At 42.5% G+C, this 19,874-nt stretch overlaps 1 protein-coding gene across 1 annotated transcript in view; it reads left to right on the top strand.

Moving 5' to 3' along the window:
- LOC115075242 (SHC-transforming protein 4-like) overlaps nt 1-19,874 on the top strand; it is an 82,439-nt gene that overhangs the window by 46,557 nt on the left and 16,008 nt on the right. The window contains exons 3-8 of the mRNA XM_029575534.1: nt 4,663-4,726; nt 6,759-6,878; nt 9,820-9,873; nt 16,447-16,498; nt 18,178-18,304; nt 19,098-19,278. Coding sequence (XP_029431394.1) covers nt 4,663-4,726; nt 6,759-6,878; nt 9,820-9,873; nt 16,447-16,498; nt 18,178-18,304; nt 19,098-19,278 — 598 coding nt within the window. The remainder of the gene's footprint in view (nt 1-4,662; nt 4,727-6,758; nt 6,879-9,819; nt 9,874-16,446; nt 16,499-18,177; nt 18,305-19,097; nt 19,279-19,874) is intronic.

Genomic DNA, 19,874 nt, shown 5'->3' with positions numbered 1-19,874 from the left:
CCGCTTTGTTGAGACACACAGAATTGCTTTCTGTTTTTTTGTTTTGTGGCAGGGCTTTCTGTGCTCAGACAGCAAGCTTTCAACCACATTCTTTTTCCCTTACATCAGCCTACTCGCTCGTGAAGGAACAATGAACAAAGTGACCTCAGATTTTTTTTTTTAGACGGAGAGAAAGAAAGGTCAGTAAACAAGAAAATATAAGGTGATACCTTTTTATTGGCCTAACTTGATACATTTCTTGACCAGTTTTCAGGAGCAAGCTCCCAAAAGGAAATATATTAAGTGAATTCAATAAAAAGATATCAGCTGTTGTTTTTTTGTTTGTTCACCTTTCTTTCCTCACATTTGAGTGGACTCGTATGATAACCACACTACTTTGTCTTAGAGTGAGTGAGAGAGAGAGATTTTAATTCACTACAGTCCAAGAGGATGCAGGTAAAGGGCATGCATAGGGGTAACTGGACCCTGATGGTCCTCAGGGTGTGCAGCAAAGTTTAGATTGGTCCTCATCCTGTGCTTCTGGTGATACATTATTCGGGATATTTTTGACAGAAATTTAGGAGTGAAGACCATGGCCAATGTGATTCCTTCTTCTGTTGCCAGTTCTGTTCTTTGTTCTCCAGGTTCAAATTTTGATGTCTACAGTCATCGATCATATTCAGTATATGCAGATGGTAAAGTTTATTAATAAATGACAGGTGAGCTTGCTTTTCTTGGGGGGAAGAGCTGGAGACCAGATAAGTAGGAGAATTTAAGACAGCATGTCAGAAAAGCCAAGAGAAAATGCGTTCAGATGGCATTTTAAAGTAGTTGATTGGCTACAGTGGTTATCTCTTCCAAAGATGATGACTTATGAGGCGCCAGGGTGCCATTTGGCTTTACTCTTTCACTATGAACTGGTTTGTCAAAATGATAAGACACTACAACCCCTAACAACTATAAAATCACATTTTAGTTGCAGTGCAGTTCAGGTTAGAATTCTTTCTTATGCAAGCTTTTTTCTCTCTCCCATCTTCATTTGTTCCCCTAATTGTGCATAAAAATCAGAATCTGCATAACATACGGTTTAGCTCAAATGATCAATTTAAAGCTGATGAGTGAGTCCCTGTCATTACTGTTTCAAAGCAATGAAGTTAAAGTTCTTTCTGTCCTGTTCAGGTCCTGAACTGAGTGTTGTAAAGCAGGAAGTTGGGGTGGATATTACTCAGGAGTTATGAGGACTCAGGGTCGGTGTTGGGCAGATTTTAGTTAGGGCACAATTTCTGGCAGGGTGAAGGCAGCTATGGGGGCGAGGCAATCTACTTTTAGTGCTTCCATTAATGAGCTCATCTCACCCAGGGAGGAAATTTGTTATTGATTTTCCTTTCTCGGGCAAAATCGCACAAAGCTTCTATTGCTAAAGCAGCACAGCTGTCTGTAAAGCTCTACTTTATCATAAACATTGTCAGTGCCCTTGTCACTCAAGCATCTGAACACTGAAAGCATGCTGCAGTCATTTTGGTAAAAGGAAAGGTAAAAGCAATGAAATTGGTGCTACCTATATTCCATTACATTTTGTAATATCGCATTTAATTTAAAAATCTTATATGCACCTATTACAAATAATTTATGTGGTAAAGTGTATGTCTGCAGGAAAATCTCCTCTGAAACATAATATCAGCCATAATCATATTATTTGTGTTATTTCTGGAGATCATTTATTCCCATTGACGTCACTAACCTGAAAGCGAATTTGAAGCATATAAGTATATGGTTAGCCAGGTGTCCTTTCTTTGCTGAATATTTTAATGATTCAGAGCACTACACTACAAATGTTTGCAGGATCAAAGCAAACAAGATTATTTTGTTGGGTCCATTTTTAAATAAAGAATCTTACAAAGCTATTTAAAGCACATTTCTTTTTCACCTCTGAATAAGAGAGGCCATGTCATCTCTTGACTTGTCTCTGTCTCCTCCTTAGTGATTTGTCATGGTCAAACCCACCTGTTAAGCCTTTTGGACTACAGATTAACAGGGCAAATAGAATTGGCATGAAGGTGCACAGACACTCTTGATCTCAGGATCAGGGGTATGAGGCTGCTGAAGGGAGTTTCTCAGTTACTACTACTAGGGAAAGAATTCTGAATTCCTGTTTGGCTATGATTCACACTCAGGCCTGGTATTATTAGGCAGACGGATTATGTAATAAGGAGGGTCTAGATGTTACTGGGATTCCAGATGTAGGATCAGCATGTTGCATCTTCCTGTGGGGAGGCGAGCCCTGAGGTTTCTCACCAGTGTTTGGACTGGGCACAAACTGAAATGGACTCTAGTGTGGAACAGAAGGTGAAATTCCCTGCACACAAAAGCAAATCCACAAGCGCATTTTCAGTTGTGTGCAAAGGTAGCTGCATACTTTTAAGCAGGCAGAAAAATACCTGATTTTCAAATACATGCTGCCTGTATAAATTGTGTCTGAATATTGTCTTATGATGCAGCACAATAGATGTATGCAAATCCTTGTCAGATTGATGGTGCGGGTTCCGCATGCCAGACATGCACGTAATTTTGAAAATGTAAGTTGCATGTGTCGATTCATAATACACCACCTCCTCCAGAATACCTTGTTTTTATGTGGCCAATTGTATGCACATTAAGAAGCAGATTTTTAAAAAGTACGCGAGCACGTACTTTTGTTCACGCACCCGGCGCAAACAAGAGTACGCCGGATTTTAATAGATACGCGCATAGCCGCGGCCTCAGAGGGAACTTTCTTTCTGGCGCCCCCCACCTTCCTTTTCCTTCCCCTAACTAACCCGCCCCCCGGCCCTGACTAATCCCCCCCTACCTTTATTACAAAAGTTACATGTGCCGAGCTGGCTGCCGGCGCACCATGTTCCGGTCCGGGGGCTGGTCCGGAGGCCGTGACCACGCCCACGGAATGCCCCTGGTCCGGAACCACGGCCCCGCCCCCGGAACACCCCAATGATGCGCCGGCCATGACACGCCCCCGACACGCCCTCCAGGAAAGCCCCGGGGCTTACGCACGTCCTGGGGCTTTGCGCGCGCCTGCAGCCTATGCAACATAGGCTCAGCATGCGCAGGGGGAGCTTGGGGCAGGTTTTCAGGGGGTACGCGCATATCTTATGTGCCTACCCCTTTGAAAATCTGCCCCTAAGTGCTTGGTTTTAGGCAGCTGAAAATCCATTCAAGTGCATTCAGCCAACTTATGCATGTAACTCTTCATGTTATGTGTGCAGAACTGGACTACTCTTTTTGAAAATGTATTATTAGACACATTACATGATGGTTTACTCTATGTGCGTGAAGTGAATAAAATATGAGAGAAAAGGATTGGTGCAGGGGCTCAGTGGCAGGACACAGTGCTGCCATGCTGAAGTTCCTCGGTTGAATCCCCGAGTTGAGATAGGGTCTTCTGCTCCCCAGGCCAGCTTGAGCCGGTGGATGCTGCAGAGGGTAGGGGAAGGAGTCAGTAGCCAGATTCAGGCCCCATGGTGCATGGCCCCCCTGGGCAACGAGCGTTGCTGCAATGTCAAGGCCAGGTACATGTGGGGAGGGATGGATGAAGGTTTGCGGTGACAGATCTCAGCCTGGTTCCGATTGAGCTGGAAGTTCAAAGAAGCAGGAGGAAATTGCTAGGTCAAAATAAAAACCCACCAGAAAAATATGTATTTCCATTTATCAGGGGGCCATTCATTTACTCCTCTTTTAAGAAAGTTGCTTTCGGCCTGGGTCTAAGAGACATGGGTCCCCACTATTTATAAGAAATGTTACAGAATTATCAGCCTGGCTGCCCCCTACAGTCCTCAGATACGTGGCTGTTGGTTTTGCCTTCCATTAGAGAAGTGCAGCTTCTGGAAACACGTAAGCATGAGCTTTCAATAACTGGACCGGCCCTACGGAATGCCTTACCTACTGAGCTTAGAGAGATCAAGGATGATAAAATATTTCATAAGAAATTGAAAGCTTTGATATTCCAGCAAGCATTTGGATAGATTTTAAACTTATTCTTATTTGATGTTTGTGTTTTTATTATATTATATGTTTTGTCTTGTGTGGTTGATAAAAGTGTATATGTTATGCAGTTATCTGTGTAAAATGATCAGGATAATGAGAGGCAGAATATAAAAAAAAAAAAAAATCATAAATAAATAAATAAATGCTTATGCAGAAATAAAGGTCACTGGACAGTTTGCAGATGACATTTTTTATTAGCTGAATCATATTCATTTGGGACTACATTTCAAGAGAGACATTTTGAGTGCTTAAAATTATTTGGGGTTAATTGAATTAGGTCTGCTGAATTTTCTTTCTATGCCATTAAGTATAGGGCTTACTATGTGTACTTTAATTTCTGCTGTTCATGGACAACTGCATTGTGTAGAATTTTAAGACTTCCTAGTATCACAAAAAGCCCGAGGCACTAATGGCCTTTTCCCAGTTTGTGCCTATAGGGAAAATACTTGATAGATAAATCCCATAGTTAGCAAACTAAACATTTTCAACAAGCTGGAATTAAATTTGATAGCTTACACATTTCATACGATGGGTAAAGAAACTGTCGCAGGCTTTTACTCCAGGTCATTTTGATCCCAGATAATCTGTTCAAAAAAATTACCTAGAGGATACTATTTGTTAATTTGTGTCATTCCTTTCCTGTAGGGAAGCGATAAGTCGGCTGTGTGAAGCAGTGCCAGGTGCAAGAGGAGCCATAAAAAGGAGGAAGGTGATTATAAATGCTGTGTTATCACCGAGAGTCGGGCTGGCGCAATAAGACATGCACTGAAAATGGTGCGCAGCTACATCCCCCGGGCACCTGATGCAATATTTAAATGAGAGGCAGCGTTAAAAAAAGGGCATGCTAACGGAGAATTGAGGATCTCTAGCGCTCAACAGTTTATTGCATCGGACGCCAAATCACAACAGGTGCACAATGCAAGCCTCCATTTTGATCCTGCTTTTTTTTTTTTTGCTATAATTCCCTTCAGCAACCTCAGCAAAATATTAAGTGCCCCTTGCTATGGATGTCCAATTTATGTAGCGTTAAGAAAAGTGTTTGTTTTCCTTTTTAATGTAATGAAAATACACAATTTTTCTCCACAAACACAGTAAATTAAAGTGTCACAATGATACTAAAGGGGAGGGCACCCTTATCACAACACAGAAAACCATTTTTTAAAAATGTTTTTGACTTTTCTCCACCTCCGAGGCTGGAGTTAAATTTGCGTTAAAGTGTGCATTGGGCCCCCAGTGTTTTACTGCATCAGATGTAATAGCTAATGTCCTCATCTACATGCAGTTAACATCTGACAGGTGCCAGCGGGTTCGTATTTGTTAGGGCGCATGTTTTGGATGTGCTAATCTCCTTACTGCATCTGGTGCTAGTCTAGCACATCCAAACCGCGTGTCCAACCACGCCTAAACCTGTGTGCTAGTGTGGGTGCACTTTATTGCATTGGCCCCCCAGTGAGGGAAGAGAGACAGAGGACTGTTCGGGAGCTGAGACCTGCATATGCTGTTTACATACACCAGCCAGACAGAACTGTTGCAGTGCAGCAGCCAGACGTTCAGCTAGCATCCACTTGACTGCCACCTAAGTAACTGGAGCTAACCATTATATGCTAGGCCAGATACACAATAGGGAGCAGAGATGGTTTCCATTCACATTTCTGTTTAATATAGGTGACAGATATTCGTCAAACAATCTCTATACAGCTCAGTCTCACTCAGAGGGATGGCTGACTCAGGTCCTCGAGGACCACAAAATAGACTGGTTGTCAGAATGAACCAAAAACGTGCAAATTAACCCAATTCTTATTTGAGTTAGAGGTGCTGCTGCATGCAAATCTATCTCATGAATTATTTTCATCGTGGATCTTTAGAAAATCAAAGCTGTTTGTGGCCCTCAAGGACTGGAGTTAACCATCCCTACAATGCAGAAGGCAATTTTCATAATGCACACGGTGCACATTAAAACAGAGGGAAAGTAATTTTCAAAGGCATTTCCATGAGTAAAATAGTGCTAAACCCATGGAAATGGCTTGTACAAAATTGCCTGCCTGATATGTGAGTGAAAGTATGCACATATGTCCTGTATGCACATCATTTACCTACAATAAGTAGAGTTATTTCCAGTAGAGCTGAGGAGGGGCTTGCTGTTATCCCCATAATTTTGTATTTTCAAAAGTATGCTGGTAAATTTTCCCGAAAAAAATCTACACAAATTAGCAGGTGTAATTGTGTGGAATAATTTTCATGCATGCATGCACTTACCCATTGAAAAGTTTATGTATGCTGTTAAAAAAAATGTCCCTCTTAGCAGATGCTATTTTTAAATAGCATGTGTTAAAACATTTTAGTATTCATAAACAGCACACACTAAAAAATAACAAAAAATAAATAAACAATGAAATAAAAAAAAGATATTAAAAAAATGATAAACCCTCACAAACAAAACAAAATAAAAATTTTAGTGTGCACAATCGTGGTATATATGTGCTGTGCTCTAACAGTTATTACATCTAATTCTTGATGTGGTCTTGACTTTTCAAACATTTTTCACAGCTGGGGATAGTCACAGCATGGAATGTGGTTCTGTGAATCTCAAAATCTTGTGAACGTTAATACATAGTTGCATGATTCTATCCAGTCAAAGCTAGAGTGAAGCAGGAAAAATTCTGCAGGTATCATTAAAAGAATATTAATTGTTGACATCTCGGTACCTGGTGCTTACACTGTCTCTGCTTTTGTTTTTAAAGCCTCCAGTTAAGTTTCTGTCTTTGGTGCTGGGCAAGAGCAATCTGCAGTTTTCAGGCATGAGTATAAGGCTCACTGTCTCAACAAGCAGCCTTACTTTAAGCAATGCAGACACCCAGCAGGTATGATCATTTGTACAGATTTTTCTTCAAGGCACACTCTATCACCAGCTTCCTTCTGCTATAGTTTTTTTTGTTTTTTTTTTTTGACAGCAAGGCATAAACTCCTACCAAGTAAGACAAATATTGACTGCCATGGCCTATAAAAAGGAAGAAAGTCAAGAAACTGTTGATTTAATACAAGTTTAAATTTGTGCTGTTCCCACTATTTTCTCTGTATTCTGCTGCTTGTCTTTTCTCTGAAAAAGAGGAGTAAAACTCTGGCATTTATGTAAAACTTAAGACAAGGGACCAGTTAAATGCGCTAATTTAATGGTCGTTCTAGAAATATTTACATCTTGTAGCTTTATATGGCATCTTTCTTTCTATCAATGGGGCAGTGTTGACACTGTGTACAACTTTGACCACTTTGCAGCAAGGATAGTGCTGATATTATAGAGATAACAGCAGAAGGTGGTCAGAATAATTCAGAATCTTTTGTGGGTTAAAAACTGTTTCCTCTGCACTTAGGCAGGCCAATCCACATGAGTGGGTTATGCGCCTCTACCAGTAGTTGAAGACAGAGTAAAGCTGACGTCACGGACATATAGCCCTGCCCCGACATCAGCCTGCCAGTATTCTCCGTCTCCAGCAGATGGTGGACAGGCTTCACCCTACTGGGGATTGCTTGTAGTGAAAAATAAAGAAAAGGAAGAAATAAATAGGAGAAGATAAGAGATTTCGAAGCACCTCTTGAGCTCCTGAGGTGACACTCTGTGAGTCCCTCCCATTGAGCATTTTTAATTCTGGAAGCCTAGCCAAGCATCAACCTAATAAACGAAGGTTGACCGACGTGCCGCAAATGCGCAGTAGAGAGCAGCTCTACCGCGCATGCGAGCACGTCGGTCACAGTGTGCCTCTTAAAAATAAAAATGGTGCTGTAGGAGCGGCGGCAGCAGCGGCCCGAAGACCCGGAGCGGCGGCCTGAAGACCCGGAATGGCGGCCCGAAGACCCGGAGCGGTGGCGGCACCGGCCCGAAGACCCAGAGTGGCGGCGGCGGCCTGAAGACCTGGAGCGGCGGGAGCGGCAGCGGCGGCCCGAAGACCCGTGCAGGAGCGGCAGGAGCACTGGATGGCCGGCACCATCTTTAAAAATGGTGCGGGCCATCCAGTGCTCCTACCATGTGACAGGGGCCGGCCAATGACACGGATACCCTGTCACATGGTAAGGGCAAAGGCCATCGGCGCCATTTTGATTAGTGGCATTTTGATTAGTGGTGCGTCCAAACCCGGGTTTGGACGCACGTTTTCGGCATGCTAGCTTTATCCCTTATACAGTAAGGGGTAATAGCATGTCAAAAATGCGTGTCCAACCCCCCCGAAACTAATAGCACCCGCAACAGAAGTTCTGCCCACGGCAGAAGTTAATTTTGGCTGGCACCAGGAAAGTGTACAGAAAAGCAGAAAAAAACTGCGATATTAAGTCGGAGGCCCCAAAATAAAAAAAAAAAAAAATCAAAAATTAAAAAAAAAAAATTTTAATCGGCCGGCGGCCCGCGGGTTGGAAGACGGACGCTCAATTTAGCCGGCGTCCGTTTTCCGAACCCATGGCTGTCAGTGGGCTGAAGAACTGACACCGAAAAAATTGAGCATTGGTTGTCAAACCTGCTGACAGCTGCCGCTCCTGTCAAAAAGGAGGCGCTAGGGACGCGCTAGTGTCCCTAGCGCCTCTTTTTACCGCGGGCCCTAATTTGCATCTTCTTCCCCCCTGAATCGCGCACATAGGAGAGTGGCCTGTGCGCTTGCCCACTCTCCCGCGACTTTTACTGAATCAGCCCAATTGTATCTAATGGAATAGTAAGACTAAGGTGTCTTATTATTGATCCTTTATAACATTGAGGATATAAAAACTTAAGACTAACGTGCCTTATAGTAAATAGAGTATAACATATAACATGATAACTGGAGATTAGGGTGTCTTATTATTGATACATGGTAACATAGTAACTTTGAAACATCGAAGCATGGTAACAGTGATACAGTAATTTATGGCTGCAGGACGGAGTAACCTTTATGGTACCTCCCCTGAGTCACAGAGCAACAGGTGGAGACGGGAGGCAGATTTGGAACTTGGCAGCCACAGGCCTTGCCTGTGAGATCGCCCATCTCTAGAACCAGTCAGGCAGTGAGGAAAATCATGCAGCAGAAGAATTCCATGCCCTTTCGTTCCTGAGTTCTAGCAGAAACCTGTTTTGATATTTCAGTATTTCAGTATTGTCAGCTTGCTGATTTCATATATCGAAAAGGAGTCCTTCGGTGCACCAATTTATTTTTGCTTTAGTGCAAACAGTGGGAACCCACTACTCTGCGTGCAAAGAGTTAAGTCTTCTTGCAATGAGTGACATCCCATTGACCTATTTCCTAGATAATTTTAACCAGTAGAACTGAGGGCTTGGCCACCGTTCAGAACTGTGTGTGTGTATGTTAGGACAAAGCTAATGTCCGAACTCCAAGATCTTGCATGATGGAGCTGTACATTCATAACAAATCCAGGCATTGTGCTCAGAAAACCAGTGCATGTCTTAGATGTCGTAGGTTACTTTTTAGAGAAATCTTCCCACACTCACATTTTTCCTGTGCTTTCAATTCAGGAGTTGTGAAGAAAATCTTACAAGATTAGAAGATCATTTTTTTTCTTCACAAAAAGTGGGCCATTTGCGATTCTTGCTTCAATAGCAGCATTTTCTGTGAATAGATTTTGTTTGGGTAATTTAGGGACTGTGCCATAGCAGAAGTTTTGATAGGCGATATGTCAAATTTAAGAAACTAATAATAAACTAAACTAAGAACATGGTTTCATTAATTTGTGGGACTGTTTTCAGGTTGTGATACCATTTATTGTCTCAGTGTAGAAATTATCCATAGTACAAGCAAATGCTAATCGTCAATCTGCTGTATTTTACAGATCATTGCACATCACCACATGCAATCTATCTCGTTTGCCTCGGGAGGTGATCCAGTAAGTAGAGCTTTGTCCGAGCTACTCATATAAATGAAATAATTTAGTTTGTGTTCAAATTGTATGTTCATCAGCAGTTTCACTATATTCATGTGAAATTGCAAATGCATATTACAGGAATATTGTACAATGTACACATAATAGTGGGAAATTCTGGGTCACAAATGCTTCACTATAAAACAGTTTATAAGAGATCTTATATATGTCCAATCACAGTCTGAGTTCCCCAAGTCATTTACTGTATGTCTTGAATGGAAGATTTAGAAAGGTTTTATATGTTAACTAGCAACTGTACCTGTTCTACTCTTGGGCGGCGAGCCTTTTTATTGGCACATCTGCTCTTGTTTTGAGCCGAATTTCCCTAGAAATTCACTGTAAGAGTGTCCCTTCCACATACACACACCCTCATATAGGCTCCCTCACTCTCTGGCACACACACACATCCTCTCATATAGGCTCCTTCTCTGAAACCCTGTCAAGCATCTCATGCACTCCCCCTCTTACCAACCAAGCTGTCTCTTGTACTCCCCTACACCCCTGTCCTCTCTTGCACACACATTCTCTCTCACCGGCATCCCCCTCCCCTCATATAGGCTCCCTCTCTCTGAAACCCACACTCAAGCATCCCCCCACCCACCCTCTCTTACCTCCCATGCTCTCTCTCACACCCTCCCCACCCCCTCTCACCAACCATGCTCTCTGTCACCCCCCCCCCCCCCTCTCTCACATACACATTCTCTCTCCCCGGCATCCCCCCCATGCTCTCTCTCACAGCCTCCCCACCCCCCAGTCACCAGCCATGCTCTCTGTCACCCCCCTCTCACACACACATTATCTCTCACTGTCATCCCCCCCCCCCCCATGCTCTGTCTCACACCCTCCTGCTCTCTCACACCCTCCCCTCCCCGACAAACATTATCTCTCACCGGCATGCCGCGGGACCCGCGCCGTTTGTGGCGAAGATGAAGGCCTGGCGCGCCATTCGTGGGAAAGATGACGGCCCGGCGCGCCGTTCGCGACACATGGGGGCCTTCCATTTTCGGCGTGATCATAAAATAGCAGCGTAGATCAGAAAATAGCAGTGGAGACCCCGGCATACCACGAACGGAGCGTGTCCTGCAGCACACGCTCCGTTCGCAGTGAAAATGAAGGCCCATGCGCGCCGATCACGGTACACGGTGGCCTTCCCTTTTCACCACAAACGATGCGCCGGGCCTTCCTCCTCGCTGCAAACAGAGCGTGTGCCGCGGGATGCGCTCCGTTCGCAGCATACCAGGGTCTCCTCTGCTATATTCTGCCTCTCCTGCGATGGCCGCTGTCCTTCCTACCTGTGCCATGTTTGAGCCGCCTGCGCCATCTATTGGCGGGCTGGGAAACATGCAGCCCAATATAATATAGCGCCATCTATCTGCGGGCTGGGAAACATGCAGCCCAATATAATATAGCGCCATCTATTGGCGGGCTGGGAAACATGCAGCCCAATATAATATAGCGCCATCTATTGGCGGGCTACGGAACATCCGCGATCACTGACGGACACACTCTAAGCCTGATATATTATGGATTAATAAAGGTATTTTCCAATGCGAAAAGTTGCTTGCATTCTCTGGAAAAGTGTTAGATAAACTCCTTCAGTTTGGGCCCAGTATCAGTGGAGGCTGGCATGAAAGGGAAGCTGGTATTCGAGGAAAGGGCAAACAAACAAAGAACCTGGACCATCCAAAGCTTAGAAAGTTGCCAAGATACATTGGGTACCAAACAGTGGGGTAATTCATACTAACTGCACCTCTGTACAATAAGGGACCCCATGTAAGTAGTTCCTCATCTTATTTGGAAGTGATGGACACGGAAACCTAACTGTTCATTGTACTGTGTGGTTCCAGTTAACAGAACATATGCAAAGAGATATCTCACCTTCCAGAGGCTGTGACTCATACAGGAAAGCCAATCTGCTAAGTGGGGTCCTAGAGGTCACTCTTTGCCATCTGCTCTGTTTTCCTCACTATAGTCTCTTCCTTCTTTTGCCTGAACCACAATCACATTATCCTCCTGTGGCAGCAAGTAGTGCCTCCACATCTTCTAACACTTAAGAGCTGCACCGGTAGCCCAAAGAGCAGAAAAAACAACCCACTACTGGGATACTTCTAGCTATAAAATCTTTCATCCTGTTCATGCAAATTGTTTGCCAATAGTTTTGACTTCCTGTGTATGTGGGAGGGGAGCTGTCTCTTCTTTCTCACTATGTATTATTTTTCTTGGTTGATTGCTGTTATGGCCTAGGCTGAAATTTAACTACAGACTCTTTAAGAGCAGTAGAGTTTAATGAGTGCTATGACATTTTTCAGTCTAAAAAATTTCCTATAGTGATTCCTATGTGGTGTATCTGCTGCATGCAGACATTTCTGCAGGGAATCACTGTTATGGCTTCTGATTTTATAATGATTTCTGGGCTCATAAATACAGTTTCCAAGGCCAAATAGTCATGCATCTTGGCAATATTTCCTGGAATATTTGGATTGATGTATCTTGTTGAAATGGCCTAGATGTGGCTGTTGATATTCAACAGCACAAAAAGTATGAATCAGCCTGAGTGATCAAACTTGTGTATGCCATATTATTGCTCTGGGTTGTAAATTCTGCCATTTTCTTTGTCATTGGGGATGGGATAGTTTAAATAGATGAAGGCACACTGATTAAAGAATGAAAATAGGCTTTATTATCTGACCAAGTGAAAATGGCTCCTAGTTGGGTATACACTTTGCATGCATAGCAATAATCTTTAAGACACTTTGCAAAACAAGATTATCCTGGCCATGGAGTTGGTTACTTGGAACCAAGGCTCCCTCTGCTGGTGGGCCATGAACACATTTTTTTTCTTTTTCCCCTGCCTTTCATCCCACTGCTGTCTTCCCTTCCTGGATGGTATCATCATCTTCGTTTGCTCTCTGAGCTTGAAGATACCATCTCCACACTAACCCAGGTCTGATTTGCTCCAAAAGATGCCCAAGTGTTGGAGATGGTCATCAGCACATCTATTTTGTGTTACCAACAGCATAGCATGCCAGAAGAGGACAAGCCAACATTACTGACTCTTCCGTTACCAGAAAGAAATTAATACATGGAGCAACAGATAACAGAACCATAAACAAATAAATAGTTATTCTGAACAACCTTTGAAATAAAAATATATATAGTACAGTGGGGTCTATGAACCTTTACTGGATACTATGCTTCTCTCAACAAGGACATATGGCACCCCCTCAAAGTATTGCGATGCCCTGCCCTGCTTCGTCTGAAGCCGGAGCGGCCATGACGATGGCCAGAAACGATGCCATGTGAGACCCGGATGAGGAGACCCTAGGAGACAGTGGAGGAGAACAACTTGCGGGTCTGGAGGAATCCACTAAGGACTTCAACTCCCCGGGGACTGGAAGCAGCTATCGTAACAACTGTACAAGGTACCGGGTTTAAGAGGGGGAGCCGATGAAGTGCAGGGAGTAAGCCAGCTTCGAAGGATTTCAGAAGCTCCTTCTACTCAGAGACCTGATGTTATAACGTTGGAGGGAATTTGAGTGGTACTAATGGAATTGAGACCGATAAAAATACTTGCTAAGAACAAATGTGGAAATTCAGAATCAGGCTTTGATAAATAATAATTTATTATCCAGTTATACTAACAAACAGAAGCGTTGGAAAAGAGAATTTCTTCAGTGGAGGTTAAACAAGAAAAATTAATCATTTCTGAAAATTTAACATCTAGAAGACTGGAAACAGTCGAAAATGCCCTAAGGGCACATAATTTAACGCATACTTATGTTCCAGTAATTAAAAGCTATAGCCCCACTGGAACTTTTTAAACTTTATATGAAGGAAAATCTAAAGATTCCAGATACGGCTTTCCCGGTTTATTGTTAAAATATTCTACTTGCAGAAAGCTTCCCAACCAGAACCACAAAGTCCTGATCTGAATCTCACCGATATATTAGAAATGTCTTCTGAACATCAAATAGAGTCAGAGAAAACCTCTCCTAGTTTCCTTTGCTTTTTATCAGAGCGGAACCATGTTATGAGACTTTCTTCAGAAACCGACAAACACTTTTCCTATGGGTTCCCTATCTGGATATTTCCGGATGTGATCAAGTCTACTCAGACACGAAAGGAAAGAGACTTTCTTTTGATGCGGCCATTAGCCCCTTAGAATAGGGGCTAATTCACTCTGAAATACCCCCTGCAAGGCTTGCATCAGGTATCAGAATGTGAATTATATTTTTCTTGAACCTGACCAAATGAAAACATTCCTAGCTGGGAAAGCCCTATGGAGACTTCATTAGAGACTGTGTAAAAAGAAAAGAAAAATGAATGCAGAAGCCACGACGAACCAAATATACTTGTGGATTAATTTGCTTATACTTTGTCATTGCTCCTACCGCCTCCTAATTTTCTAAATTTGATTTTCTTATAATTAAATGTCGTTAATCATTATGCTGAAATAATGTTTAATCTGAAATTTATTGTTTTCCTTTGACATTGACTTTTCTGTAAGGAGTTTTCCTGGTAAATAAGTTGTGAAAAAACTTGAAAATAAAGAATTAAAAAAAAAAACAAAAAAAAAACAAAGGACATTGGAAGATGGCAAAGTGTAGAGATTGGGTTGAACCAGTTGCTAAGGCTTACCTTTATAGGAGGGATCTCAGTGTATCAAGGCTGGGTTCATATAATGAGCCCAAGAGAAGATTCAAGGCAAGTGGAGCTTGGGGAGAGAGAAGTGTGCCTTTCATCTCCTGGCCTGCAGAAGTTGCCACGCAAGTTTTCCATGTGCTGGTACCTCTGATTGCTTGTTTGGTAATATTTAGAGTGGAGAGTTTTCACAAGTTAAGGCAATAAACTTCCTTTCTCCTGGTTTGTCTTCACGGAAAGAAAACCATTGGTTAGAGGTTCCAGTTCAAACTGAGACTGCATGCAGGAACAAGAATCTGGAAAGGGAAGGAGAAGACCATCAGCTAGCCTGATAGTTTTCAGTGCACCAGCCTGGTGCCCATTTGCAGGAGGGATGCAGAGAAGGATCAGAAACCCCATTTTCAAATGTTATACTGTATTATAGATGCCACACCAAAAAAATGTACATGATGCCAAATAATTTATGTTGAAGTTTCTTACTAAACCCGGCTATTTTGGAACACCATAATTGTGTGGAGACTATTGCTAATCAGAAGCCGGGTCTAGCCCTTTGGTCCTGAAGAGAAATCTTTCCCCCCCCCAATGGGAGAATCCACTGTAGCGGAAAGAGAGTAATAGGACTTAGTCCTGGTATTGAGTGGAACCCTCTTGTCCAAGGGAGGGAGTTTCAATAGTTAAAGCAGACATACTACTGAGAATAGCAGAACCCCCCCCCCCCCCCCCCCCCCCCCCAATTATTTCATACCATTAGTAAAGCTGCCAGTATGGTTCAGCAGAATCTTCGTTGCATGACTATCAAACAAAACCAACAGAGAAGTGTCTCCCTGTCCCTTTCTGAAATACGTAAGAATGGCCCTAGGGAGGGAGCTCCAGCCACCATGAAAGCCTGACACCCTACAGCGCTGGCACAAGAGAAAACGTACACCAGGTTTTGAGGGGAACCTTCATTGGTGTCTGCCAGTCAGAAGAATGTTTCTATAAGGGCTGGGCTAGACAGAAAGGAAGAAAAGGGGGGGGGGGGGGGAAAAAGAAGAAAAAAAATCTATATACCATATAATCGCATGTATATACCATATAATCGCATGTATAAGTCGACAAATTTTACTCCCCAAAACTGGTCCTTAAATCGCGGGTGTTTTATCCACGGATCGATTCACATAAAGCAGTACCCACAATGCAAGATGCATGAGTGAATGTTTCACACCCTCCTTCTCCCATCTCTTAACTTCACCCACTGCTACGAGGACAACGACGGCACTTGCAGTTGCGCAGGCACGTTTTCCCCCTTTCCCAAGCCAGGGGTCTGATTGGCGCACTTAGAAACCACATGGTTCGAAGCGGCCATGTTATGCTGATCCTGAGACCCAGGACTTACTTGATTCAACCTCAAAAGAGAGTCTGCCTCTAAGCTTCACTGTTACCCCCCTCCATTGCTTTCCAATGATCCAGGACAGCAGAAATCATCTTTAGGTATAATTATAAAGGCAGATGGGGGTATTCCCTCTAGTCAGCTGCATATCACATGCAAAGAAAAGGGAAGCAGCTGTTCTGTTGCTCAGGAATTGGAGAGATGTCTTAATTAACCTTTTCTTTTTTTCAAACTAAAAGTATACTGTACATGATTTCATTGTTTCTTGGAGCACGTGGAATAGTCCATGTGTTTGTTTTGCCAGCTGCTATTAACTCAAGATATACGGGTTGTGTAATTTGGCTCATAAATAGGACTTTGTAACTCCACCCAGTGACCATTGGGTCTTGCATATTCTATTATTTTATTTACAAAGTATAAGCAGTTGCCTCCAGGTATATTTATGTTCCATATTCAATTGTTAACTTTGTTATTACAATAGTATTAAATCTTATTTCAAATGCATTCTTATTCCTTGTATTTTACAGGACACAACAGATTATGTTGCCTATGTAGCTAAAGATCCTGTTAATCAGCGAGGTATGGATTTTGTTGTTAAGTCTTTGCCCATTTGAAGTGATAAAGTGCTCCAAGACAATAAACCCCCAAGTCCTAAGTGATCCGTTGTACTAGCCCAGTTTAGTTTTAAAAAACAAACAAACTCTCCCTTCTTCAAGTACTTGTAATTCCTCAGTTTTATTTTTTTTTAATACAAATGTTCAGACCAGAGAGACTTCTTGGTCTCTTTATGACTAAGATCAAGTGTAATGCCAATCACAGGGTTTGGAACTGTGTTTGGGATAGTCCCTTCTTGGCCTTTTGAGTGAGATTGAATCCTGTTGAATATGGGGCTCTTAATCAGGGCCATCGCTCGCATTTTTGCTGTCACGTGTGAACAATAACTGTGCCTCCCCCTCCTCATCATGTTTTTTTTTTTTAACACAAAATTTTTTGTTTTTCCAATAACTGACACACAATAGAAACTGTCAGCCTCACATTCTGTCCCAGGCCTCCTTTCCCTATTGTAAAACGCCCCCCCCCCCCCCCCCGAATCTATCTAACCTCATCTGCAAATCCAAAATTCCTAAATCAGGCAGGAGTGATCCCCAGGTGCTTTTGCCCCACCTACTGGTATGTAAAAATGGCACTGGCTGGCCCTCTAGTCAGCACTATTTTGTGATACAGCTCTGTGTGAAGCACATTACCTCCAGTTAGAAAACAGCTCTTCAGCTCACTTTCAACTCTTACATTTTTTTCCCTTCATGTTTTTTAGGTTTGGGAAATGTATTTGCCCTTTCAAAAATGCCAGGTTCTCTTTCCTTCCGACTTCAGGTCTTGCCTGAAGATGCCCTTGTTTATTTATTTCATGTATATTTTGCATTTCAGGCACTTTAAAGCAGATTACATTCAGGTACTGAGGTTACCTATTTCCCTGTCCCATCAATAGTTACCACTCTTCAGCTCACTTTCATTTATTCTGCTTTTTTTCCCTTCATGTAAGACTATAGAACAGATCTGTTACCAAATCCAATAATCTGATTATAATCCCCACTGCAGTGAATATTCCTTGGCCATCACCCACCAAAGACCTAGAATCTGTAACCTAGGGTGCAATGACAAAGTAAAAAAGATTATACAATTACCAGGATCAAGTGGCTAGATTAGTCCCTCTGCCATCTTCTTTCTAAGACCTCTAGGAAAGAGCAATGATTTATTAATATTTATATGATTTCTGACTCCATTCTGCTGTATTCTCCTCTCTCCAGGGCCTGGGCAAGCCTCTCAGATCCTCCTTTGATCTCAAATGTCACTCACTCTTCCTCGTGACATGTCAGATATAATGTTGCTGCTGCAGGATAAGGGTGTGTGTCTCTCTCCTCACAGCTCCATCTTATCACGCAGACTAAAGGTTTAGCCCTGCATTACCTGCCCAGCCACTGGAGACCAGCCTTGCATTGTTTTTGGGATGAGATCATAGCAACCTGATTGCTGCATTATTTCATCAGTATACATACCCAAGCTGCACCAAAAGACACAAAGGGTGCAGTACGGAGAGTCCTTCAAGGGAAGAGATAGGTTAATATAACAGTGAGAAATATTAAGCGAGGCTTCATTTCTACAAAGAAGTGGTTAAAAACATTTTAGTTATTCAGTTAGTTTGAATAAACTCTCTCTCAATATGTGTATAGCAGTGTTATTTTATGTTTCTTTTGTTTTAGCATGTCATATAGTGGAATGTCCCAATGATATGGCGCAGGATGTAATAAACACCATAGGTCAGGCTTTCGAAGTCCGCCTCAAACAGTACTTGAAGAGCCCTTCTTCTTTGACGGCTTTCAGTGAAAGGTCAGAAAAAGCTTCTCCGATTATTCATGTTGACTTGCCAATGGTGTTTACAATAGATAAAATGAAGCAAAATAGCCATATTTTAAAAATCTGATCACAGTTTTTGTTTAGAGAAAATAAGCAGAGTATTTTCCAAGATATCATCTGTTTATCAGTGAAATGCCTTGCTTATAAAGCCTTAGCACTATTCATTGAATATTTACCGGAAAAACACTGATCGAAATATGAATCGTGAGTTGTTTTTTTTCTCTTTTGCTTCTATTTTCAGCTAAAAGCACAGTAGGGGAACAGCACTCACATCTATTGACAATTTGCAGCTGTCCTTTGTTGCAACAGTGTAACTGTGCTATATAACAACATGAGGGCAATTTTTAAAGTCAGTTATGGAGGTAAAGCAGTGTTTTACCCGCATCAACGGCCCCCTTGAAAACTGCCTGCCCCATGTGCATCTAGATTTATATTGCACACAGATCGGGAGAGGCGCTCCTGGATTAGTGTCGGGATTACTTACATACTGGGTTTTTTTTACTTTCAAAAAATCTGCATGTAAATTCTGAAAGAAAATGTACCTGCAAAGATAGCAGGTGCAGGTCTGTGCGTGCAAATTTTTCCGATTTTAATATTCAGAGGGAACTTATTTTCAAAGCCTTTCTTTACCCTTCAACACATAGTCTGAAAGTCCTCCTTCCCCCAACTCCCCATGGCGTTATATCAGTGTATGTATACTTTACCAATATTGCCTAGGTCACTTGATTGCTCTGACCACTGCTCCACTGCTGTTTTGCCTTATCAGTGAAGAGAAGACCCTTGAGGACTCAGCCTGGCATTCAGAGGTGAAGGAAGAGCATGAATATTACAATGAACTCCCTGGGAAAGAGCCACCCAGCGGTGGCTTGCTAGATATGCGACTGAAAGTCCACACAACAGAGCAAAGACCTACCTGCCTTGTGCAAAACCAAAAGCAATACTGCTTGGTGAGCATATATTTTTTTTCTAACTTTTAGAAGCAGTGGGTGAAAATTGTCCCCCTTCTAGCTATTCGGAGCAATTTTCAAAATTCTGTGGATTGCTGCACATGGTTACTTTTCCCTGTGTCCCGCTTTTCAAAAGGGAATGCTGTCTAGGAAAAAAGTACATGCAGAGATTTGCACTTCCTTTTTCTGCAGATACTTTCCCCCTGAAAAACCATGCACATAGTTTTGAAAATGTAAAACTAGGTGTGTTGTTACATCATAAGAACATAAGAAATTGCCATGCTGGGTCAGACCAAGGGTCCATCAAGCCCAGCATCCTGTTTCCAAAAGTGGCCAATCCAGGCCATAAGAACCTGGCAAGTACCCAAAAACTAAGTCTATTTCATGTTACCGTTGCTAAACCTACCTCTGATTCCACCTTTTCCCGTGGGTAGAAGTGTATGTTTTATTGATCCCCATTTAACTTTTACCCACATACAGGATGGGAAATTTTCAGACTGCCATTAATAGCCATTTATACAGGTAAATGGCTTTTGAAAATTTGCCTTCCTCATGACTTTTTTCCTTGTTTGCAGCAAATATTTTATCTAAATGCA

The sequence above is a fragment of the Rhinatrema bivittatum genome, chromosome 13, assembly GCF_901001135.1.
Source record: "Rhinatrema bivittatum chromosome 13, aRhiBiv1.1, whole genome shotgun sequence".
Taxonomy (NCBI): domain Eukaryota; kingdom Metazoa; phylum Chordata; class Amphibia; order Gymnophiona; family Rhinatrematidae; genus Rhinatrema; species Rhinatrema bivittatum.
This window is presented reverse-complemented; position numbering and strand designations above follow the sequence as displayed.